We start from the raw sequence: 23,871 nt of genomic DNA, 5'->3' as shown, positions 1-23,871 counted from the left end.
GTTGTGGTGACTCATGTCCCAACCTGGCTGCCTGGCCCAATTAGGAGACACTTTCCCCTGGGGACAAGGGGGGGCGAGTGGCACGGAGGAGGCCAGGGGCCCATCTTGGCAGGGGCTGGTGGCCTACCCAGGGTAGAGGGGCATTAGACATCACCAGAGGGGTCCCACTCCAGGAAGACCATGGAGTCGATGTCGCAGAATCCACTTCCCATTTGGGGGGATGGGAGGGGAGACCTGGCATCGTGACGGCCCGGTACCTGGAGCGCCAAGCCATCTGTCTGCAGGCCTGCCCCAGAGGGAGCTGGAGCTTGAGCTGGGAGATGAGAGGGGTCAGACTCCAGACCGGCGACACGCCTAATCCCTTGGCGCCCGAAGGCTCAGACCGCGCCCTCTGGTGGCCCTGGCAGCCTGGAGACTGCGCCCCGCGCCCTTCTGACCTCACCGGAGTCCTTGGCGGGAACGTCCCGAGCCTTCCGCCCTCGGATGGCCCCGGATTCGCGGCTCCGAGCCCGCAGGGCCCGCAGGGGAGGCCAGGCTGTTCCGCCCGCTAAGTGCATTAGCCTCGCTCGCCTCCCCTATCATTGCTGCCATCTGACGGGAGCGGCCCGAGCTCCGCTCTGGGGCCCCGGGGCGACCGTGGCGGAGGCTGGAACGGACTGTCCTTTCTGGAGTCGGGCCGAGGGGCGGTGGGGGTGGGGGTGGGGAAACGCTGGAGGACAGGGACGAGAGGGCTAGAGGAGGGGCAGAGAAGGGGAATTGAGGTGATTTTATAAGAAAGGGGAGTGGATACTGGACAGGGTGTCCCTGAGATGGGAAGACTGGCGGGGGAGTGGGGGGCGGGCTGGGCCCCTGGGTGGGGCGCGCTGGCAGCTGGGGTGAGAAAGGGCTAACTCCAACCCTGGCAAAAGAGAAGGGATGGGATGTCGAGCAAAGGGGGTGAATGGCTGCGAGGGCTGGAGAAGAGGATTGGGGTGCTGGGTCTGGCGGATGCAGGGGGTCTTAGGGTGTCTGGGGGTAGGAAGCTGAGGGGCAGGTGCGGAAGCTGGCCTTAGACCAGGGCAGGTGAGGCAAAGGGTGGAGGGCAGCCGGAGCAACTGCGAAGCAGGGGCGGGGACGGATGGTCCCCCCTCCCGCGTGTCTGCTCTTTGGACACTAAAGGAGATGGATGGGGTAGGGGAGACAGAGCCTGCGTGGCCCCGGGCGGCTCATCGCTTAGCCACTGCCCCCGCAGCGGAGGGGTCAGGCGGGGGTCCGGCTGCAGATAAAGGCGAGCGGGGGACTGGGCGGCCGGCGGCAGCAGCATGAGCGGGACAGGCCAGAGCCACGCTGCGGACGCGGCCCCCGACTCGGACCCGGGCCAGGCAGCGGTCGCCTTGGCCTACCAGCGCTTCGAGCCCCGCGCCTACCTTCGCAACAACTACGCGCCCCCTCGGGGGGACCTGAGCAGCCCGGATGGCGTGGGGCCTTGGAAGCTGCGCTGCTTGGCCCAGACCTTCGCAACCGGTGAGCGCGCCAGGGGGACACAGGATAAGTCATCAGGGAGCTAAAGGGGCGCGCAGGCAAGAGCCAGACGGGGGGTAGCTGCTAAGGAGGTAAAATCAGAAGAGGAAGAGGAGCGGTATCACATGAGAGGCGGGGGAGAGAGGGTGGAAGGGAAGCAGAATTGAGAGGGGAGGTGGGGAATGCAGAACGCGGGGGAGAAAGGAAAGCAGGAGGGGAGAGAGAAAGGGCACCTGAGAGCCCCCCCCCCATCCTCACTGGTAGCTATAGTTTATAGTGGTGGAATCTCAGTCTCAGAGAGGTTCACTTCTGTTCCCCAGGTAAGTCAGTCGATGGTGGAGCCAGGACTCAGACCCTGGTTAGGCGAGCTCTACAGCTGATGCTTTTTCCAGACAGAGACACTTAGAGAGGGAGAAGGAACAGAGCAGGGGAGGAGCAGCAGGTAAGGGAGGCCGTGACTGAAGCAGGTGGCCATGGGGGCACAGGCCTGGCACCAGGACCCTCTTCCTCTACCCCACCCAGGTGAGGTGTCTGGACGCGCCCTCATTGACATTGGTTCAGGCCCCACCATATACCAGCTGCTCAGCGCCTGCGCCCACTTTGAAGACATCACCATGACTGATTTCTTGGAGGTGAACCGCCAGGAGCTGGGACTCTGGCTGCGAGAAGAGCCCGGGGCCTTCGATTGGAGTGTCTACAGCCAGCACGTCTGCCTCATTGAGGGCAAGGGGTAAGGGCTGGGGAGGGGAGTTGAGGGCCCGGCAGGGCGTTTCCCACAGAGGGAGGCAGCAGAGCCAGGGGAGGCCAGAGCCCTGGTCCTAACCCTGCCTCCTGCTCCCAGTGAATCCTGCCAGGAGAAGGAGCGCCAGCTGCGAGCGAGGGTGAAGCGGATCCTGCCCATCGACGTGCACCAGCCCCAGCCCCTGGGCACCGGGAGCTTGGCGCCCCTGCCTGCCGATGCCCTGGTCTCTGCCTTCTGCCTGGAGGCTGTGAGTCCAGACCTGGCCAGCTTCCAGCGGGCCCTGGACCACATCACCACACTGCTGAGGTCTGGAGGGCACCTGCTCCTCATCGGGGCCTTGGAGGAGTCGTGGTACCTGGCTGGGGAGGCCAGGCTGGCAGTGGTGCCTGTGTGTGAGGAGGAGGTGAGGGAGGCTCTGGCACGTAGCGGCTACAAGGTGCGGGACTTGCGCACCTACGTCATGCCGGCCCACCTTCGGACAGGCGTGGACGATGTCAAGGGCATCTTCTTTGCCTGGGCCCAGAAGAAGGTGGGGGTGTGAGGCCCCAGCACACCCAGTGCCGGCATCCCTCACCCACGCCGAGTCCCTGTTGTCCGAGGTGATGTCTAATAAAGAAATAAGTCCCTGCCGGCTGGTGCAAGTGTAGTTAGTGACTCTCCTGGGAAGCCACAACGGCTGGCATCTCTTTTGCATTGTGGGGGTCTGGGGAGGCATCCACCCTGGCCTGCCCACCCCCCACCCCCAGAGGTTTCCATGAAGGTAGGTTTCTGTACCACTCATCCTTCCCAAACTAAGGTAGGCCAGGGTCAGAGGGAGCTCACGTGGCATCCACTGTGTGCCGGGCACCTGCTCGGTCCATTCAGTCCTCACTCAGCGACAGTGAAGCTCAGAGAGGTTAAGAATGAATAAATAGTAGTGGAGCCTAGTGGAGCCCAAAGGAGGGGATGATGAGGAGATTCAAGTGGAACACGCAGGAGGCGGGGTTATAATCCAGGCACAAAGGCAGGGAAGGGAGCTGGGAGGGATGCGCACCAGTTCCGTCCCCCCAGCCCCCACCAGCAGCCCAGTTCTGCTGTTGCCATGACTCTGGGCCCTGCCATCCCCACTCCCACGGGCCCAGGTAGAGAGCCCATGCACCTGCTGCCTCCAGCCAGCTCTGTCTCCTTCCCTCCAGCCCGCCCTACTGACACGAACGAGCCAGACAAGGGTAGGTGAGGCTGAGAATTGGTTTATTAAGAATGTCTCTTGCTGCTCTCCCTCCTACCTTAAAAGAGGTCTTAGTATCAAAAGAAGTTGACACTGGCCACCCAAGTCCCTGAGGTTGGAGTCCTGGCACAGTGCCCCGACCCCCAGGGAGGAGCAAGAGGGTAGGGAAAGAACAAGAATCCAGACTCCCTGTCCGATCCCAGAGATGGCCTTTGGATGGAAAGTTTCTGGAGCTCCACATTCTATCCTCGTGGAGCAGGAATGTGCTATGGCTGCTGACAACTGGCAGGGGTCACCTTTACCAGGGTGCAGGCACAGGATGGCCCCTGCCTGCCTCTGGGAAGACCAGACACCAGACCCAGCTGCAAGCCTTCTTCCCTCTTCCCTCAGATTGCCCCCACCCTCCCCAGGGTCAGGCAGTGGCAAAAGGGCTTAGCTGGCAGGGCACTGCCAAGAAGTTGGCCAACCATGTCTAGGCAAGGAGGAGCCCCTTTTCCCTTCCTCCCCCTGCCTCTCAGGGGGCTGATGCTGGAGGGTGATCCTGGGTTGTGCAGGAGCCCCATGGTTTGTAAAGAGGTGGGCAAAAGAAAGGAACACATAAACCGACATGCAGCCTGGACACGGTTACCCTCAGCCAGATCTTGGGGACAACGTAGGTCTCTGCGTGGCCTGGGGCTTTGTGCAGAGCTGGTGCTCAGGAAATGGTTGTTGAGGTGCTCTGACTCCCCCCAACCGCCCCTAACTGTGCGACACTCACACTCACCTGCACTCACACTCGGTCCATGCATGTTCCCCTAACCCCCACGAACCCACCTGCCCCCCCAACACACTGGTTTTTTTGTTTGTTTGTTTTTGCTTTTTAGGGCTGCACCTGCGGCTTATGTAAAATCTCAGGCTAGGAGTTGAATCAGAGCTACAGCTGCCAGCCTAAGCCACAGCCACAGCCACGCCAGATCCTTAACCCTCTGAGCAGGGCTAGGGATGGAACCCACATCCTCATGGATATTAGTAGGGTTTGTTTCTGCTGAGCCACACCTGAAACTCCAACACACACTTTAAAACCACTCACACGCTCCCCCCCTCACTTTCCACAATGCACAAGGCGAGTGCTCACACACGCACACACAGCCCCACCCAGCATCCCACACATCCCAGGTCCACGTCCACTATCCATCACCTACCCACTTGGTCTCCCTGACACACACACATGCAGGCTCCCAACAAGCACAGCAGCACAGGGGCCAGAGGGATTCCTATCCTGGGCTCTCTGGGGCCCTGGCCCCAAAGGGGGAGTGTGCTGAGGCCTCCTGGGCATCTGGGAGAGACTGCTCCCCAATCCCAACAGCATGGTTCCTCTAGATCCCATGGGGAGAGAGACCTGCCTTGAAACTTGGGCAGCCAAAGAGCAGACATCTAGCACCACCTAGTGGTGCCCTGGAGGAGAGCACGGGGGTAACAGAAGAGCACCCCACTGTATCCCCAACTCCTGAACTCCCCGCACGACAGTGGATTCTGGAAACCACCCCAGGCAGTAAAGGAATGTGAGGAGGAGTCTGACAGGGAGGGAGAGGCAGCTCTCCTCTCTGTCTAGTGAAGAACACAGTTCCACCCCAGTTCAGCTCCTGGGACTGAAGACAGAGGGGTTGCCCACCTTCTAGCCTCAGATACACTGAGGCCAGGTCTGAACAGATGCCAAGACCTGCGAGGGCCATGTGGGGGCAAGTAAGGGGGCGGGCATGTTACATGATTCTGGGCTCACACCCTTCATGTCCAAATGCAAGATGCTAAAAGGAAAATATAAATCATCTCAAGGATTGGTGGGGAGAAGAGGAGCCAGCATGGAGGAACGGGATTCCCAAAGGGGGAGATTCGCTTCCAGGGCCTTCAGGCCAGCTTGAATTTGGCCTCTGATTCCTTCAGCAGATAGAGGCTGTCATCTTCCAGAAAGCTGTGGGTCAAGGGAGGAGCCTGCTGAGGTTCGGCCCTGAGAGCGTCCCCTGGGGGCGGGGTGGGGTGGTGCAGGCAAGCTGGCCGTGGGTGACCCATGCAGAGGCCTCTAAGAAGCAGGCTAGGGAGAGCCCGGGGGAGGTAAGCGCTGGGCAGGGAGCAGCACCCACCTGAAGAAGAGCACGTGAACAGGGATGGTGCTGATGTGCCAGATGGCGTGGGCATCCAGGACCCAGAAGAGAGGCGGGAAGTCGAGCAGCTCGAGCAGGGACAGCGCCTGCAGCAGCAGGACCACGACCATGCACTTGCGCACGTGAGGCAGCCGCCGCCGGTTCCGCAGGCACCAGGCCAGCCACCAGGCTGCGTTCACCAGGCCTGGGTGCAGGTGGGGGCAGGGAGACGCTCACTCCCTGGACTTCCTTCTCCCCCCAACCCCGGCCCCGCCCCGGAAGTCTCCTCCAGCCCCTCGGACCAGCCTCAGTCTCTCCCCTCTCCCACTGCCAATTCTCTCCCCTCCCCTCACCCCAAGGGTCTCTCTAGAACCTCCTTCTCTGGGAAAAGCACCAGCCCCCACCTCTGCCCCGAACCAGCAGTTCTGCAGGTGGTACGAGCCTCACCCATAGCCACGTTGGCCGCCAGGTTGTAGCCATAGTCGAAGTGGACGAGGCTCAGGTAGGAGACGTGCGCCGTCAGCATGAGCAGCAGGAGGGCCCGGAAGGCACTGGCCACGGCTGGGCGCTGCAGCCCCACGGTCCTGCTCCCCACCCAGAGCTACTCAGACGCAGGGCGGCCGGTGCCCGCAGCAGCCTTCTCTGAAGCCCCCCTCCCCGCCTCAGCAGTATGGGGGTGCCACGGCCCCTCTCCCCCATCACAGCAGGCCAGCTTGGGGAGGCCTCCAGTCTCTCGGGGAGGGGGACTGTGGCCAAGCGCTACAGCTCTTTGGAAAGAGCGAGGGCCCTCAGCCCCACTGCAGAACTGATCCCCATCCAGAACCTTCCGGAGGGTGTGCGAGGGACAGTGAAGGAAGCCCTGGGAGGACACCCCCAAGGGAGAGCTGAGTGACCCCTCTCAGCCCGATTTTACCCCTGTAGCAGCTAAGGCAAGCTCACCTGACACAGCACAGATAGATTGAGTGGAGGATGACAGTGGAGGCACAGAAGTAGTCCAGTTTCTGAGGACAAGGAGAACTGGTGAGGGCTGGCGTGAGGAGAGTAGTGATGGACAAGGCTTCATGGAGGGCAGAGCCCACAGAGGACCCACCAGGGATGGGGGCGGGGGGGAGCAGCCGAGGCCTGTCCATAATCTAACGTGGGACTCCTAGTGGGACACGTCTCATGCTCTTTTTTTTTTTTCAGCTCCGCCTGAGGCATGCAGAAGTTCCTGGGCCAGGGATCGAACTTGAGCCACAGCAGTGACCTGGGCGACTGCAGTCAGTGACAACACCAGATCCTTAACCTGCTGCGCCACAAGAGAACTCCTCTTTGTGCTTTTTCTCTCTATGGTTGTTTCACACCTGAGTTTAACACACTAACCCTGTATTCACATGACACAATTTTTTTTTTTCTTGGAAGTTCCCACGTTAGGGGTGGGATGGGAGCTGCAGCTACGCCACAGCCACAGCAACGTGGAATCTGAGCCACATCTGCAACCTACACCACATCTGCAACCTACACCACATCTGCAACCTACACCACAGCTCATGCCAACACCAGATCCTTAACCCACTGAGAGAGGCCAGGGGTCGAACCTGCGTCCTCAGGGAGACTAGTCGGGTTCTTAATCTGCTGAGCCACCTTGGGAACTCCCCATATTATACAATTTTTTTTAAAAAACATGCGCAGCAGCAAGCCTTTAGAGGTATTGGTAGAGGGTGCCTGCCAAGACTGCAGGACGGCAGAGCGCATTGCGGAACTCACAAGTGCCGTCTGGACTTCAACAGCTGTGGGCTAAGTTCAACTGCACCCCTTCACTGGCTGCCCGATCCCGGGCAGGTGCTTTCAACCGTCCAAGGCTCAGCTGCTGCATCGAGGCTGAAGGGCCAATAATCACACCTGCCTCACGGGTGAAGTGAGGCTCAAGTGCACTCACGGGTCTGAAATGCCCAGCACAGGGCAGGCGCTCGGGAGACCCGGAGACCGAGTGAGTCTCGAGAAGGAAGAGCTGGCTCTGCCCCACCTCGACTGGGCTCCTCCGGGGCTGTCCCAGGCAGGGGAGGGAGTGGGAGGCGCTCACCTCTGTGAGGTCGGTGTCCCTGGTGTGGAAGACCGTGGACCAGAACCAAGCATTGAGGGAGACCTGAGGAGGGAGGAGGCGGCTGGTGAGTAAGCGCCCCCGCGGTGGGGAAGGCCCCCCAGAGGGCTCCCATCCATTTCACTGTGGGGAAGGGGAGCTACAGAACTGAGAAACCCGCAGTCCCTGGCCCTGGAGCCCAGTGACTGAACAAACCCAAGCCCCGCCGCCCCCTCCCAGACCGGTTCCCTCGGGCTCAGCTTCTGCCCGAACTCCCGAGGCCGTGGGGGGCTGCAGCCTCCACGGGTTCCGGCCTGGCCTGGGAACCAGTTCCGGCAGAGCCAAGTTCCCGGGTTACTCAATGGCTAAGACAACAGCCCCCGGGGAACCTCACCTCCTCCCCCAACTGGCAGGTGATGACAGCCCCACCCGGGCCAGGGGAGCTGGTGACCTCAGCCTCTGGGAGCGGGAATGAAGTGGGTGGGGTGGAGGGGCTCGGGCCAGCGTGGGGTGTGTCTGGAGCAAGCAAGGCAGGGAGGGAGATCAGGCAGATCCCACTGGGGCCGAGTCTCCGAGGAGGAGCCCGGCCAGCTGCGCCCAGCTTCCTCCTGGCTGGGCCGGCCCAACCCGCTGGGCCAGTGGCTGCTGCTCAGAGCTCTGGGCGGAGCAGAGAAGCAGGGCTGCAGGGGCTGTGGTGGGCCAGGGCCCAAGGGAACGTCTGAGGCCTCTTTTCTGGAAATGAAGTGCCAGGAGAGAGTGCAGACCATCTTGCAAAGGAGCCCTGGCTTTCGTGAGAATTGGTGCCGGCACTTTTTTCAGGGACGGCTGCATCCATGGCAAGAGGCCCAACTTACTGAAAGAAGGGTGGGCTGGGGTGGAAGAGCTGGGAAACCAGTGACAATGGGTCAAAGAAAGAAACAGCCATGGTCTGGCCCAGAGTGCCCTGGAGGGAGGGAGGGAGGCACCAGTGTGGTATGGGCCTGCCAGAGACGGGCAAAGACCAGGAGCTGCTCACTGGGGCCAAGGACACCAGGAAAACTGGGCAGGCAGGGGACAGAGGGAGCAGGGTTAAAAAGCCATTCTCCATTTGGTTGGCAACAGGAAGGTCAGACAGCAGGATGGGTTCCCTAGTGCAGGCTCTGGGGCCTTATGAGGAAAGGGGAAGGGCAGTGCAGGGGAGGCCAGGGCTCTCCTGCAAAGCCAGTCAACCCTGGAAGTCTCTGGAGGCTCAGGGAACCTGGTGTAGGTCTGTCTGGCCTGCGTCCCAGGCGACTCTTGCTGCTTATGCTCCTTATGACATGGGCCAGAGCTTCCCCGGAGGACAATCAGGGGCTGGCCAAGGGGCTCCTTTGTCCCCTTTCCAGCCCTGATGTCAGGTGATTATCCAGGTCAGACTGCTTCCTCCTTTGAGCCCGGCCACCCTGTCCCATCCCTGGTGCCACCCCTTCCCCAGAGATGGTGACAGAGGCACGATCTGGGGGCTGGAAAACGGGACAGGACGGGGTAGTTTCCTGGACTCTGCTCCCGCAAAGTCTGCAATCCTCAGGGTTGGTGTGGGGCGCGAAGCAGGCAGGGCTGGAGACAGGGCCCAGGCCCCCATGTGGGTCAGGCCTCCGGGGCAGGCCAGGAGCAGGGGTGATCCTTGGTGAGGACAGTGGCCCTGGAGCCAGTGGGAGAGGGACGTGGAGGGGAAGGTGGCAGGGAATGGCAGCCAGCCAGGTCTCCTTGTCACCCACAGCAGGAAGGGGGAGGTGACAAGAGGACTGAGCTAAGTGGCGGATGGGGGGCGCGGGGGTGCACAGGGCTAGCCCTGAGCTCTATGGGATGGGGGTGCAGGGCTGCTTGGTCCCCTATCCGACTGCCTCCCTGGGGTGCCTTCCATTTACAGAGACCCACCTGAAGCCTGGATTCTGCACCCCTGAAAAGTCCCCTCTCCCCTAGGGAGTGTCCCATTCCTCAGGGGGGGGCTCCTTTTCTGACGCTCGCCTCGAACTTAGGAGACAGTGTCATTAAGAACAGAGGACCTGGAGTTCCCACTGTGGCTCAGCAGTAACGAACCCGACTAGTATTCATGAGGATGCGGGTTCGATCCCTGGCCTCACTCAGGGGGTTAAGGATCTGTCATTGCTGTGAGCTGTGGTGTAGGTCACAGACACGGCTTGGATCCTGCGTTGCAGTGGCTGTGGTGTAGGCTGGCAACTGCAGCTCTGATTCGACCCCTAGCCTGGGAATTTCCATATGCCATGGCTATGGCCTTAAAAAGATCGCCCCCCGCCCAAAAAAAAAGAATGCAGGACCTAGGGCCAGACTGCCAGGGTTCAGATCCTGGCTCTGCATTTCCTGTATGTCCTTGGGAAAGCTATTTAGCCTTCCTGTGCCTCAGGGGAATAATCACAGTATTGAGAAGGACTGAACAAGTAATAGAAGTACAGTTCCCAGGACAGGTTAAACATCAGGTGTTACCTCTCCTCGGCTTGTTGACCAGCCTGGGACCCTCACACCACTTCACAGACCCGAGGCCAAAGAGGCCAAGTGGGCCTCCCATTCTCCCTGCCAGCCAGGGAAGGCTAGGCAGAGAAGGAGTGGGCTCCCCACAGCTGCTTAGGCCCATCCCACAGTTCCTGCTGGGGGCAGGATGCCCAGAGCCTCCATAACATAACGAGATGGCCTCTGAGTTCAAATTCTGCCTCGGCCCCCAAATCGCTGTGTGATCTTGAGCAAAGGAACAGCTTCTCTGAGCCTCACCTACAAAACAGGGTTAATGACAGCAGCCACTGCACCAGAGGCTCTTGAGGATGACGTCTGCAGAACGCCGGGCACAAAGAAGCCCCTCAGGAAGTGGTGGCTCTTACTGCGGCCTGGCACACAGGGGGTGGCCCAGGGATGTCAGTTTCCTTCATCATGTCCAGGGACCCCTCCCCCTTCCTCTTCCTCAAAGGTCGCCATGTTCCAGGATAAACCATGGGGCCCAGGGGGCTCCTGATCCCAGAATAGAGTCAGCTGTAGGAAGAGCCCCCTCCTCCCGGTCCTGAGCCACTGGCCCGCCAGGAGGCACTGAAGAGACCCGGCTTCTCCTCACTTGGAGCCTGTGCTCAGGACCCAAGCGAAGGGACGGAGGGGTGTGGACGGCAGGACGGCAAGTCCGAGCGTATGGCTGCTCCCTGCTCCTTGGCCAAGCCTGAGTAGGATGGGGGGGTCGGGGGGGGTGACTGCCAATCAGACAGGCCTGCAGGGCCATGGGCGCCAAGAGCTTCGCGTAAACACTGAGGAAAGGGGGAGGCAGGGGGCAGGGTGCCAAGGCGGGTGGAACGGGAGGGGGACGAGGAGGAGGAGGAGGAGGAGGAGGAGGAGGAGGGCTGGGCGGAGGGGGAGCAGGAGGCTGTTTCAGTCTGTTGGAAAATAAGAAAACTGAGACAAAAATATCACCGCCGTGAAACTGGTTGGATGCCAAGGGAGCCAGATCTGTCAGGAATTCGACCCCAGAGCTAAGCCCCAGTGCTCGGGGCTGTCATTGACACCACCGTGCTGGGGACAAGTGGGTCTTTAAATAGCTCAGTGTCTCAGAAGTGAGGGAGGCAGAATGTTAAATATGATGCCTGCTGCCATCCTGGGCGCCCCCCAACCCCTGAGGCCACAGCGTCCCACCCCCGCCTCAGGCCGGGCAAGCCTGCCCCAGTTCACTCCTGAGAGAGAAGTGGGGAAGAAGTGGACTGTGATGGGAGAGGGGGGCTTTTGCCACCATCAAAAAGGATTCCCTGATTTCTTGCCATCGCCTGTTCCACAGCTCTTGTCTGACTGTTGGGAAGTCCTTCCTGCATTCTGCTGTAGCCCTAACCTATCTCCTCTCATCGTTTCCCCAGCAGATGCAGGGTCCCTGTGGCTCAGGGGGCTCTTCCTTATTTCCCTGTTGGAAAACAAGAAAATTGGGACAGAAATATCACCACCATGAAACTGGTTGGATGCCAAGGGAGCCAGATCTGTCAGGCTCCCCACCTGCAGAGACGGTTTGGGTTCTCCTGGCACCCTCGCCCTCACTTCTACCCCTGAGGACCTTTCCTTGTTGGATGAAGGAGCAGAGAACTGGTTTGGCCTTGGCCTTGGAGCTTTGGCCAAGACCAGAGGCTGCAGTTCATGAAGTCAAAGGTCTGTGATGGGCAGAAGTTTGGTGGGTTCCTTCAAAGCCTGTCTGCTATCCAGCCCAAGTTCAGGTCTAAATGTCAAGGCTTCTTGTGCCCAAGCTTCACTAGCCCTGCTAATTCCCGGAGAAAAAGGCTGAGAGCCTCCCCACCCCCCACACCTCCCCAAGACCTAACCTGGAGCAGGTGCAGGGGCCTTCTCACACCACCTCAACAGAAATCAGGAGCCCTACTCACTCCAGAAAACCCAGCCCCGGACAAAGTCCACTACCATACCCTCCATGCAGCCCAGGATCCTTCCCTCTTGCAAACACAGGCGGGATGAAAGATCAAGTGTAAAATCCAAACCAGGGCATCAAAGGGAGTGTGGGCACTGGGCCTCCGTCCCCCAAGGGCCCTGCTGGGGGCATGCAAGGGCCCCACGTCCCAGGACACCTCATCATGTAGGGCACCCTAAGACACAGCTCCAGGCACCTGTCCTCTCCCAACCTAACACCACCTCCTACCCTGTCCCCGAGGGCCCTAGGCCATGCCAGACCCCAGGGTACACCTGGGAGGAGTGACCCTCGCCAAGAAGGAAACTGAGTGGCCGGCGCCAGTGGGATGAAAGGCCCAAGAATCAGGGAGATCAGGGGAGAGTTGTGAAGTGACCAGTGGCCTCTGGCACACGTCATGAAGACAAAGGCCGGGGCGCTTTGAGGCTCCCTCAGCCCAGTGAGGATCTGAGTTTTGTTCAGAAAGCTCAGGCAGTGCTGGCCTGTGCTACTAGGGGCAGGTACCGCCAGGGGGCGCTATGGGGGGTGGGCCAGACAAGCAGTGTCCCTGGAAGAACCCCAACCCCAACCAAGAGGGGAGAGGGGTCCTCTCGGTTTCCCGCCCTTCCTGCTTTCTTGACTGGGACCAAATTCCCTTCTCTGCCTGAGGCCTGGAACAGGACCCAGTGGCTCTATCAAACCCATGCCTGGGACACGGTGGGCTGATGCCAGGTCCCTGCCTACACAGGAGTCCTTGCCCCTCAGCCCGGCACTCAGCACCGGCCCCCCCCCCACCCAGTGTAGTCAGGCTAACCTTCCCAAGGTCAGGCTGACCTTCCCAAGGCTGTCTGTCCAGGCCCCACACCGTCTGGCTTCTGCACTTTTGCTCCTGCTGTGCCCCCAGCTTGGAGGGCGGAATCCAGCCTCCTTTCCCGCCGTGTGTCTAAGCCTTGCCCAGCCTGCCCATCCCAGCTGAAGCTGAAGCCTCTCCTCGTCCCTGGGCTTCCCTGAAAGCCTTCTCCACCCTGTGATGTGGTCTCCCCACCTCACAGCTCCCAGGGCTCCCTCCCTGAGCCCTCCTCACCTCGGCCTCCATTCTGCCTCCCAGACTGGCTAGACCCGTACCTCACTGGGCTTTAGCTCCTTGGGGCAGGGGCTCCCACTGCCCCCCCCAACACCCGGTGCTGACCCCCATCTCCGCCCATGGCAAGCGCTCAATACACAGTTGGCGGGGCACACGGAGACAGCCCAGAGAGGGGCCGTGCTCAGGCCCTGGAGCCAGGCAGCCCTGGACGCCAACCTGTCTCTGCCCCTCACCACCTTGTTGGCAGGTACCTTTGGGCAAGCTTTTCCCCTTCTGGGCCTCCCACAGAGCTCACGGTGGTATTATGAGGAGTAAATGCGAAAACCTAGGTACAGAACGTGAGACAGTGCCCGTCACGTGATCTGTGGTCCACAACCAATCAATTCCCTTTTCTTGCCAGGGCCGCATCGGCGGCGGTGGCATTCCGAAGTTCCCAGGCCAGGGGCTGAATCGGAGCTACAGCCACCGGCCTACGCCACAACCACAGCAACACAGGATCCTTAACTCACTGAGCAGAGCCAGGGATCAGACCTGCATCCTCATGGATACTAGTTGGGTTCTTCACCTGCTGAGCCACAATGGGAACAACGATAAAAATTAGCATTACTATTTGTTGAATGGGAAGTACTGGAGAGAATCAACATTTCCCACAGGCTTAACGGCTTCCTTCCTGCCCTCCTTCCAATCCCCATCCCTCATGTCTGAGGTTCAGCCTCGACTTCCGGCACCTTGGCACTGAGTTTCCCAAGGTCCTCAGAGACGTTGGGGCCAGGATTCGGGAGGACGGCCCACGCTCTCCTTCTCGTCTTTATGCCAGGGCTCCCCAACCACACAACTGCTTCCTTGTCCACCTCCCCGACTCTCCGGCCTCTCCTTTGTCTCCGTTGCTGGTTCATCCTCCTCTATTCAGCCATTAAGTTTTGGGGTTCCTCAGGGCTCCAGCCTAGACCCGCCCCCTTGTCACCAGGTCCCCCGTTGGTGATCATGTCTACTCAGTTTCTATCGCTGTCTCCTAAGCAGAAGCACGGGGTCAGCCTTGATTCCTTTCTGCTCATCTTAGGTTATCAGCACAGCCAAGATGGTAAGACGCTGGAGCCAGAGGCTGGATTCAAACCCTGGCTGCTGAGGCAGGTTTCTTAACCTTTCCAGTCCTTGGTTTGCTCATCTGCAAACTGGGGACAACAATACTACCTACCTCAAAGGCTTGTTATGGGATTAACAAGATTAGTATTTATAAAATGCTTAGAATGGTGCCTGGCACACAGTAAGAGCTATGTATGCGTTTGTTATATAAATACATTAAAAAAAATTTTTTTTTCTTTTTTGGACGGCAACCACAGCATTATGGAAGTTCCTGGGCCAGGGGTCGAATCTGAGCCAGAGCTGTGATCTATGCCATAGCCAATGGGCCAGGCTGGGGATCAAACTGGCACCTCTACAGAGATAAGCCAGATCATTAACCCACTGTGCCACATTGGGAACTCTAACACTTAAAAAAAAATTTTTTTTTTTGTCTTTTTAGGGCCGTACTTGCGACATTTGGAAGTTCCCAGGCTAGGGATCCAATCGGAGCTACAGTTGCCAGCCTACACCACAGCTCACAGCAATGCTGGATCCTTAACCCACTGAGTGAGGCCAGGGATCAAACCCATATCCTCATGGACACTACTTGGGTTTGTTAACCACTGAGCCATGATGGGAACTCCTTTTAAAACATTTGAATGTCACCTCCAAAACATAGCTCAAACACACTTCTCTTTAAAACCCCCTTCTCATGTCTAGCTGCCATGCCCTCTGCTAAGACCACCAACTGGGCCCCTGCGTCCACTCCTGCCCCCTCCAACCTGTTCTCTACACAGGGGCCAGAACAGCAAATCTAATCCTGAAGCCCCTTCTCTCCAACCCTCATCACTTCCTGTGGCTTTGAGAGTGGAGAGCTGAAGTGTTACAGGGGCCTGGGTCCTCCATCTCCATCCATCTCCCGGCTCCACCCACCAATCACCCACCCATCCGCCCAACACCACTGCCCTGGGCTTCCTGCTTAGTTGGACTCCTGGCCTTTCAGGTCCTCATAGAACCTGCACTCTCTCCTGTCCGTGCGCATCCTGAGTCCTCCTACTCTCCCTGGATTCTCCTATTTAACATTCATTCATCAGGAGGTCCTGCTGTGGCTTAGGGGGTTATGAACCTGACGGGTATCTATCCCTGGCCTCGCTCAGTGGGTTAAGGATCTGGTGTTGCCACAAGCTGCAGCATAGGTCCAGTGCTGCTGTGACTGTGGTGTAGGTCAGCAGTATAGCTCCGATTTGACCCCTAGCCTGGGAACTTCCATATCCTGTGGGCGCAGCCTTGAAAAGACCAAAAAAAAACCCCAAACAAACAAACAAAAATATTCACTCATCACTGTGACTTTACCGCACGCACCCCTTGCTCTCGAGATGTCCCTAGACTGGTCTAGATCCCATCATACGCCCGAGCAGCACTGCGCTCTCCTCCACCGCACCTGTTCATAGTTGTACTCTTACACCGATTGTGTTCCTATGTGATTTGTGTCAGAGGGCAGAGACCAGTTTTTTTTTGTTTGTTTTTTGGTTTTTTTTTTTTGTCTTTTTGCCTTTTCTAGGGCCACTCCCGTGGCATATGGAGGTTCCCAGGCTAGGGGTCTAATCAGAGCTACAACTGCCAGCCTACACCACAGCCACGGCAACGCCAGATCCAAGCTGCGTCTGAGACCCACACCACAGCTCATGGCAACACCGGATCCTTAACCCAATGAGCAAGGCCAGGGATCGAACCCGCAACCTCATCGTTCCTAGTCGGATTCGTCAACCACTGAGCCACGACGGGAACTCCACCTGTCTATTTTTATATACTTTTGGGTCTCCAGCACCCCACAATGTGAATGATGGCTGCTTTGACGGCGGAAGGTGAGTGAGCGCAACTCTTTCCCTCAGGTTTCAGTGGTGGCGCTGATGCGCTCTGAACCCTCCAGGGGCGGTCTTTGAAAGGACCTGTGGTCCCAGCATACTCCGTATCCCGCATCTCCTTTCTGTGTTTTTGTTTTTGGCCACATTCGCAGCATGTAGAAGTTCAGGGCCAGAGATCGAACCTGCACGACAGGTGCGACCTGCGCCACAGCTGTGGTGACACCAGGTCCTTAACCCACTGCGCCACATGGGAACCTCTTCCCTCCTGTGTTTGTAAATCTCCCTGCTGGGGGGGGGGGCAGGGTTAGCGGCTTCCTGCTTCACAAGAACGGTGTTTCCTTCCTCTCTCCCTCCTTCCCAAACAGCCTGACCTAGGACTTTGTTAGAAAGGGAAGGCCTGACTCTGCACCTTCCCCCTTCTCCCCCAGGCTTGACCACCCCATAGGCACAACTTTAGTCCTGGAAAACAGAGGGGAAGCCAGGTGGGTGAGAATGGGGATCTAAGAGTTCCTCCTTCCTGGGGGAGGGTGCACAACAGGAATCCTGCTAGGTTACCTACCCAAGCGAAGGCCACGCAGGTGGGGTACATGGGGGAAGAGGCTGGCACGGAGGCGCGGTAGCGACAGAGCATCACCAGGCTGGCCAGACCATTGAGGAAAGAGGCCACAGCAGAAGCTGGCTCTTGGAAGCACAGGAACCGGGAGAAGGGCCACTGAAAAAGGAGGACACGGCAGGGGCCTGAGGGGCAAGCACCGTCTGGCTGGCCCAACCTACCTCTTCTTGACCTGTGGCATCACCAGGTCCCCAGCTGGTTCCTCAGCTCGGACCCTGGCCAAAGCCTCAGGTGCAGCCCCTCTTCAGGTCAACGAGCTCCCCTCCAGTTCCTGGCCAAGGGTCATCCCTCTATCCTGGCCAGCACACACAGTGCTGGAAAGACCGGGTGGGCCAGTGTAGACCTGCCATCCAGAAAACAGGCCTTACAATCTCTCCTTTACCACTGACCACAGCCTCCGAGCCTCAGCTTACTCTGTGACAAACTGGGGAGAATAATTCTTGCCAACCTCGACAGTCTAGAACAAGATCGTATGGTCAAAAGGCATCAGCAGAGTTCCCATTGCAGCTTAGAGGTAACAAACCCGACTAGTATCCATGAAGACATGGGTTCGATCCCTGGCCTTGTTCAGTGGGTTAAGGATCTGGCATTGCTGTGATTTATCTGAACCCTAACCTGGGAATTTTCATATGCCACAGGTGCAGGCCTGAAAAGCAGAAAGGAAAAAAAAAAAAAAAAGAAACGGAAAAAAGACATTAACAAGCTGTGCCTTGCAGGGCAATCTAAAGGGATATTACTATTATTTTTTTGGCCACATGCCACAGCAGTGACCCAAGCCACAGTAGTGACAACGTTGGATCCTTAAGCTGCTGGACCACCAGGAAACTCCCTGAAAGGGTATTATTATTATTATTATTATTATTTGGGCTTTTTGTCTTTTTAGAGCTGCACCCATGGCATATGGAGGTTCCCAGACTAAGGGGTCCAATCGGAGCTATAGCCGCTGGCCTATGTCACAGACAGAGCAATATGGGATCCAAGCCATGTCTGTGACCTACACCACAGCTCATGGCAATGCCTGATCCTTAACCCGCTGAGCAAGGCCAGGGATCAAACCCGCGTCCTCATGGATGCTAGTCAGGTTGCTAACCACTGAGCCACAACGGGAACTCTGGATATTATTATTTTAATCCAGTCTCCTACTGAGTAAGCAACAGAGAGTGTGTCGTGGAGACAGTTGTGTGTGTCAGGGAATTTATCCTTGTAGCGAGGTGGGTATCTCAAACATCCTAAGAAGCCAGCACTACTCACTGAGGAGACCCCAAAGCCTCCCAGATCTTGTTACCCCAAATCCAGAGGCAGGACACATTGGTCCCATCTGATGATATGAAAACCAGCATATTTTATTTTTATTTTTTGGGGTCTTTTTGCCTTTTCTAGGGCCGCTCCCATGGCATATGGAGGCTCCCAGGCTAGGGGTCTAATTAGAGCTGTAGCCACCGGCCTTTGCCAGAGCCACGGCAATGCCAGATCCAAGCCGCATCTGCGACCTACACCACAGCTCACGGCAACGCCAGATCCTCAACCCAGTGAGCGAGACCAGGGATTGAACCCGCAACCTCCTGGTTCCTAGTCGGATTCGTTAACCACTGAGCCACGACGGGAGCTCCGAAAACCAGCATATTTTGAGGAGAGCAGGTACCTGCCCCAAACACACACTCATCACCCCCACACCTCGGCCTTCTTAGTGTGGTCCAACTGGAGGCATCTTACTCCCAGCACACTCCCACCATATACCAAGTGACCCTCTAACTCACCTTGCCATGGAACTGAGGCACTTTGTGACCTTCCTGGAGGTAGAGGCCAACGGTGACCCACATACACTCATACTTACAGTCGTCCCGACAAGTCCAGCCTGAAACAGATAAAAGTGCCTAGTGAACTGCCCCACCATGGGGAGGCGCAGAAAGAGCTGGAATGGGGCCCAAGATAAAACACAGGCAAGAGGTTCTGCAGGTTGGAGAGAAGTCTGAAGATTCTAGCTGCCTGCTTGGAATGGATAAGAGATGGTGTAACACACACACAAGAGAAAGATGTGTGTGTGTGCCTGTGTTTTAGGAGGGGGAATGGACGGTGAGCAAATAGAGATGTTTCTTCTCTTTGCCTTTCACCCAAGATGGAGATTTTGGCATCAGATGGACTCATCTGTGAACACCTTCGTTTATTCTTGTCCTTCCTTTTTTTTTTTTTTTTGCTTTTTTATGGCAGCACCTGCAGCATATGGAAGTTCCCAGGCTAGGAGCTGAATCTAAGCTGCAGCTGCCAGCCTACACCACAGCCACAGCAATGCCAGATCCGAGCCCAGTCTGGAACCTACATCATAGCTCATGGCAATACCAGATCCTTAACCCACTGAGAATGGCCAGGGATTGAACACACACATAAGAGAAAGATACTAGTTAGAGTGTTAACCTGCTGAGCCATGGTGGGAACTCCAGGTTTACATTTGTCCTTCCTGAACACAAGATTTGCTCTCATTCATCAGGGAGGAACCCTTGCCATCTTATGCCCTACCTATGAAATAAAGCCCAAATTCTTCAGTCTGACTTTTGAAGCCCCATGTTGCCTTTCTAACTTTATTTCCCACTGCTCCTTTTCATGCACCTTGCTCCCTGAGTAAACCAAGCTGCTGGATGTGCCCATATCTGCCCAGGGCCTCCACTCTCTGTTTCCTCTGTCTGGCATGCAAAGCGGATAGTAAAGAGAACACACTTGTAGTCAAACAAGCCAGAACAGAAAACTCTGCTTTACCACTTACTAGCTGTGTGACTTTGGGCGGGGCACTAAACCTCTCTGAGTCTCCCATCTATAAAAATCAGGTTAAGAGAATCGACCTCAAAGGTTTGTTGTGAAAATTAACTGAATGAGTGCCCACTATGGCCACAGGTCTAAATTTAATGTATCCATCTGGAAGCCCTTCCTTTACAGTATGTTCCAAAACAATCACTGCCCCCACATTTTCAAAGCCAGAAATGATTCTTCCTCCCTCCCCTACATGCTTCCTACTGCTTAGTCGCTTAGGGCTCAAATCATCCTCTGCAGGAATTACCATCCTGGCTCACTACTCATCCAGACTAGTATCCATGAGGACGTGGCTTAGATCCCTGCCTCGCTCAGTGTGTTAAGAATCCTGCTGTGGTGAGCTGTGATGTAGACTGCAAACACTGTTCAGATCTGGCATTGCCGAGGCTGTGGTATAGGCCGGCAGCTGCAGCTCCAAGTCAACCCTAGCCTGGTAATTTCCAAATGCTGCAAGTGCGGCCCTAAAAGTAAATAAATAATAAATAAATAAATAAATAGTCCTCTTCCTTGTACTTGAGAAGGCTGAAGTCCCAGGTAGGGACTGAAAGTCCCTAAGGGCTGGACCCTGGTCTGATTTCAGTGTCATTCCAGGGATTTGTACCCAGGAGGTGGTAAATGCCCATTTGACTAAGTAAGAAAAAGTAAATGAAGCTCCTGGCTGATGAGGATCACCAGAGCTTCCACTCATCTTATGACTCAGGGGAGGAACGAAAACACACACTGCAGGGGTAGCAACTGGGGGGCGAAGGGGCGGGGCCAAGATAAATGGGCGGGGTCTACCGCGGGGTGGGGCTTACCTGCTAGACTCATGTAGATTGGCTGGCGGGAGCGGAAGTGCTTCAGTGCGCCCCCGGAGCAGTTCCGCTCCTCGCACTGGAGCAAGCAGTCACGGTACACCGGCTCTCGGTCGCCCTGTGAACCGCTTGCTAGTGCGGCTGCTCCAGCTAGCAGCATCAGCCGCGCCGTCCGCCAGGCCATCCCTTCACCCTGGCCCTCCGCCGGCGGAGGAACTTAGGTACTCTCACTTCCGGGATAGCCGGAAGTGCCTTGTGTTCTTTCGCAAACTCTCCGCTGACGTCCACCCTAGTTTAAATAAAAGTTCCCGGATTTTTCTGGGCGCCTGCCCCGCCTCTTGTCTTATTCTTATCTGCATAAAACGTGCGAAAGGGTTGGGGAAGGGAGACGCCAGGTGAGTTAAGAAGCAAAGTAAAGTTGTATTTTATCAACATCCGTGTTCTTTTTTCTCCGGGGTCTCTTAATTTGAACTGGGGCTGTTTTTCGGTTCCCAGCCCTGTCGGATTTCCACTTCCTAATGTACCTGAAACTGTCCACTTTTCTCCTTCTCCACTGTCACCACCACCCTGTTTAAAGTCATCAGGGAGTTCCCGCCGTGGCGCAGTGGTTAACGAATCCGACTAGGAACCATGAAGTTGCGGGTTCGATCCCTGCCCTTGCTCAGTGGGTTAACGATCCGGCGTTGCCGTGAGCTGTGGTGTAGGTTGCAGACGCGGCTCGGATCCCGCGTTGCTGTGGCTCTAGCATAGGCCGGTGGTGGCTACGGCTCCGATTCGAGCCCTAGCCTGGGAACCTCCATATGCCGCGGGAGCGGCCCAAGAAATAGCAAAAAGACAAAAATAAATAAATAAATAAAAATTAAAAAATAAAGTCATCAGCATCTGTCACCGAGGCAGCTGTAGTAGCTTTTTAACACATCTCCCTGCCTCTACTTAAACCCCCTCCAGCCCATGCTCCAATTTCAAAAATTCAATTTTGATCATTTCACTTTTTCCTTCTTAAAATTCTTTCCTGGCTCTCACTTACCTCAGGATAAAATCGTAACTCCACAAGCCCTGCAGGATCTGGCTCCTGCCTACTGGTCTCCCTCACTACTCTGCCTCTGACCCACTTCAAGGGGCCATGTCTCTCAAGCTCCCTAGCTTTACCCCGTCTGTATCACTCTTAATCCCACTCCTGCTGATTTTTCTAGTCTCAATATAAAGACTACTTCTGAGGGTGATAACACCTGGAAGGTGATATACAGTGGTCTGTTTTCCCTGGCAGAGTGAGGACCTCTGCTGTCTTGTTTTACTACTCTACTACCAGTACTAGTAGAGAATTTGGCTCAGGGTAGGCGCTCGCTAAGAACGCGGTTTTTTTGTTTGTTTTTAAGTGAATGAATAACGTAATTCGGCGTAAGAATTTGTGTGCCAAACCAAGGCTGTCAAATCACCAGAGTGATTCAGATGACGTTGAGGTAGGAGAGGGAGGTGTAGTATTTCAAGGAATATTAAGAGGAGGATCTTTGGGAATAGGAGGACGTTTGCTTTAGTATCACCCCTCCTCCCCACTCTATCCCCAGCACAAGCACACAACCCGTCTGATTGAAGCACCGACGCCTAGATGCATAATTAGTGTGTGTGCAGATTAATGACTGCCTTTCCTCCTGTCCACTCTCTCCACCCCTGGCCAACTTTTTCTTTTTATCTTGGGAGGTGGAATGAACCGAAAGTAAAATTGGATTCTATTCATTCACACCGTTCAGCAAACGTTTCCTGAGCCTTAGGCCCTTCGCACCAACGTAGGCAAAGCACATCTCCGGGAGGCACCATTCATATTGTATGTTCTGTGAATGGCACTCAGGGGTGCCCCATTCACATTACTTTTTCTATGAATGGTGCCTTTTCCAGTTAAATATAACATGAATAGTGTCCCCGGGAGTTGAGCACCCAGTTGCTATAGATTGGGAAGCTGAAATGAGCAAAACAACCTCAGCCCTCCCTCCAGGAGCTGACCTGAAAAAAATTGAGTGCTAATACTACTTTGCATCTGATAGGGCAGTTCTTTTTTTTTCCTTTTTCTTAGAAAATTTTTTTTTAAATTGAAAGTATAGTTGATTTACAATGTTGTGTGATAGATCCATTTTTAAAAATAATACATTATTTTGTTTTGTCCTTACTGTAATTCTTGGATGAATCCTTTTTGAGGATCCCTATTTAAAGATGAGGAAATTTAAAATTCAAGAGGATAAAAATACTGACAAAGCAGGGATTCTCCCTTCAAGAGAACTCTGAGGTAGAAACAGGGCTTTTTTAAAACCTTTAAGTTTCCAATTTTGGAAGCCTCGTCTACATTATGTGAAACATACTAAGATGTGGCAATGACCACATTCAATAAAATTTATAAATAACTATATATAGTTGAATTGAGTTGCTGTAAATAGTTGATAGATTGTTACATTTGTACACAATTAATAAAACATTTTTGTAGTTTTCTTATCATATTTTGGAGCCAACATTGAACAGTCATTCAGGTCTCAAACATTTCACAGGTTCTTGAAAACCCATGGCTACCCACCTGATGGAGAAAACAACCCTAGGTTAAAGGTAGAGAGGGCAGTGGAGACAGACATCTGTCATGCTGTCCTGGTGGGAGATGAAGTGCTGTTTCTCTGGGACATCTTGTGAGAGTTCTTCCTGCCAGAACAACCCTACACAATTACCAGGCTTCTCCATCTCCCCACTTTTCAGCCCAGAGACCCTCCCCCTTCCTTCCCCCTGGAGCCCCCTCAGCTTAATCTGCTTCTTAACTTGCCTTTGGTTTCTCAGGTGAGGGATGGCCTGCAAAGTCATTGATTCATTCCATCATCTCAGGTGTCAGTCATTCCACTAGGGGAAAAAAAAAAAAAAAAAGGATGAAGCAAAAATCATTCCCAGTCCAGGGAGGAGAGAGACAAAGGAAGCATTATGTGTACTGAAGGATCATAGGCGAACTGACCATATTCTTAGAGGAACAAAAATTGGGGGATGGTCTACAAGGAGGATTCCTATGTCATCCAATCTTTATGGCAGTTTACCACGTACAAGTCTCTGGGAACAGTGGTGAACAAGGCACCATCCTTGTCATGGTCAGAGAAGGGAGACAGGCAATTAATGAGTATCAAACACAAGTCTAGGACAATTTCACTGCTCATGTAAGAGCACATTGGTATGACCACTAGGTAGGGTAACTTAGCACTCTAAGACTGTAAAAGAAGACCCTTTAATCCAGTAATTTACATAGACCCTCTAACCAACAATTTCTCTCCTAGGTATACCTACAGGATTTCTAGGTATACCTACGGAAGTGCAAAATGGGAAGTACAAAGCTATTTATAGAAGTATTGGTCATTATGCTCAATAGTGAAGGAAAGAAAGAAAGAAAAGAAAGGGACTAAATGTCCAGCAGAAAGGAATTAATCGCACGAATTGAGGGAAATCCATATAATTACAATAAAATGCTGAAGATAAATTAATAAGGATGGGGCAGAGGTTCCCACGGTGGCACAGTAGGTTAAAGACCCAGTGTTGTCTCTGCTGTCTTTGTGGCGGTTCAATTTTGATCCCTGGCCTGGCACAGTGGGTTAAGGATCTGGTATTGCCACAGCTCTGCCA

General features: G+C 55.5%; 2 protein-coding genes across 3 annotated transcripts; one reads left to right on the top strand and one right to left on the bottom strand.

Annotated features, from left to right (window-relative positions):
* Nucleotides 1–841: 841 nt before the first annotated feature.
* PNMT (phenylethanolamine N-methyltransferase) lies at nt 842–2,870 on the top strand. The gene is made up of 3 exons (XM_047757641.1): nt 842–1,503; nt 2,023–2,230; nt 2,342–2,870. Exons 1-3 carry the CDS (start codon nt 1,302–1,304, stop codon nt 2,781–2,783), a joined length of 852 nt encoding a protein of 283 aa, XP_047613597.1. The 5' UTR covers nt 842–1,301; the 3' UTR covers nt 2,784–2,870.
* A 2,290-nt stretch (nt 2,871–5,160) lies between these two features.
* PGAP3 (post-GPI attachment to proteins phospholipase 3) lies at nt 5,161–22,870 on the bottom strand. 2 transcript variants are annotated; one of them, XM_047757972.1, is made up of 9 exons: nt 22,796–22,868; nt 20,239–20,588; nt 18,397–18,494; nt 16,586–16,738; nt 7,629–7,691; nt 6,506–6,567; nt 6,014–6,150; nt 5,567–5,771; nt 5,161–5,397 (listed from the first exon to the last, which is right to left on the bottom strand). In XM_047757972.1, the coding sequence occupies exons 2-9, from the start codon at nt 20,417–20,419 to the stop codon at nt 5,334–5,336; spliced, it is 963 nt and encodes a 320-aa protein (XP_047613928.1). In that variant the 5' UTR covers nt 20,420–20,588; nt 22,796–22,868; the 3' UTR covers nt 5,161–5,333. The 2 variants fall into 2 exon arrangements, with proteins under 2 accessions (XP_047613928.1, XP_047613929.1); XM_047757973.1 differs by lacking the exon at nt 16,586–16,738 and having other exon boundaries at nt 22,796–22,870.
* Between the last annotated feature and the right edge of the window lie 1,001 nt (nt 22,871–23,871).

This window comes from Phacochoerus africanus, chromosome 14, assembly GCF_016906955.1.
Source record: "Phacochoerus africanus isolate WHEZ1 chromosome 14, ROS_Pafr_v1, whole genome shotgun sequence".
Classification (NCBI taxonomy): domain Eukaryota; kingdom Metazoa; phylum Chordata; class Mammalia; order Artiodactyla; family Suidae; genus Phacochoerus; species Phacochoerus africanus.
This window is presented reverse-complemented; position numbering and strand designations above follow the sequence as displayed.

Excerpts from the sequence above, each read along its gene's own strand:
- PNMT (XM_047757641.1), top strand. The coding sequence starts at position 1,302 with ATGAGCGGGACAGGCCAGAGCCACGCTGCGGACGCGGCCCCCGACTCG. Across the intron at positions 1,504-2,022 it reads GGCCCAGACCTTCGCAACCG|GTGAGGTGTCTGGACGCGCC; the intron begins GTGAGCGCGCCA and ends TACCCCACCCAG. Across the intron at positions 2,231-2,341 it reads TGCCTCATTGAGGGCAAGGG|TGAATCCTGCCAGGAGAAGG; the intron begins GTAAGGGCTGGG and ends TCCTGCTCCCAG.
- PGAP3 (XM_047757972.1), bottom strand. The coding sequence starts at position 20,419 with ATGGCCTGGCGGACGGCGCGGCTGATGCTGCTAGCTGGAGCAGCCGCA. Across the intron at positions 18,495-20,238 it reads AATCTACATGAGTCTAGCAG|GCTGGACTTGTCGGGACGAC; the intron begins GTAAGCCCCACC and ends TATCTGTTTCAG. Across the intron at positions 6,568-7,628 it reads GGGACACCGACCTCACAGAG|AAACTGGACTACTTCTGTGC; the intron begins GTGAGCGCCTCC and ends CCTTGTCCTCAG.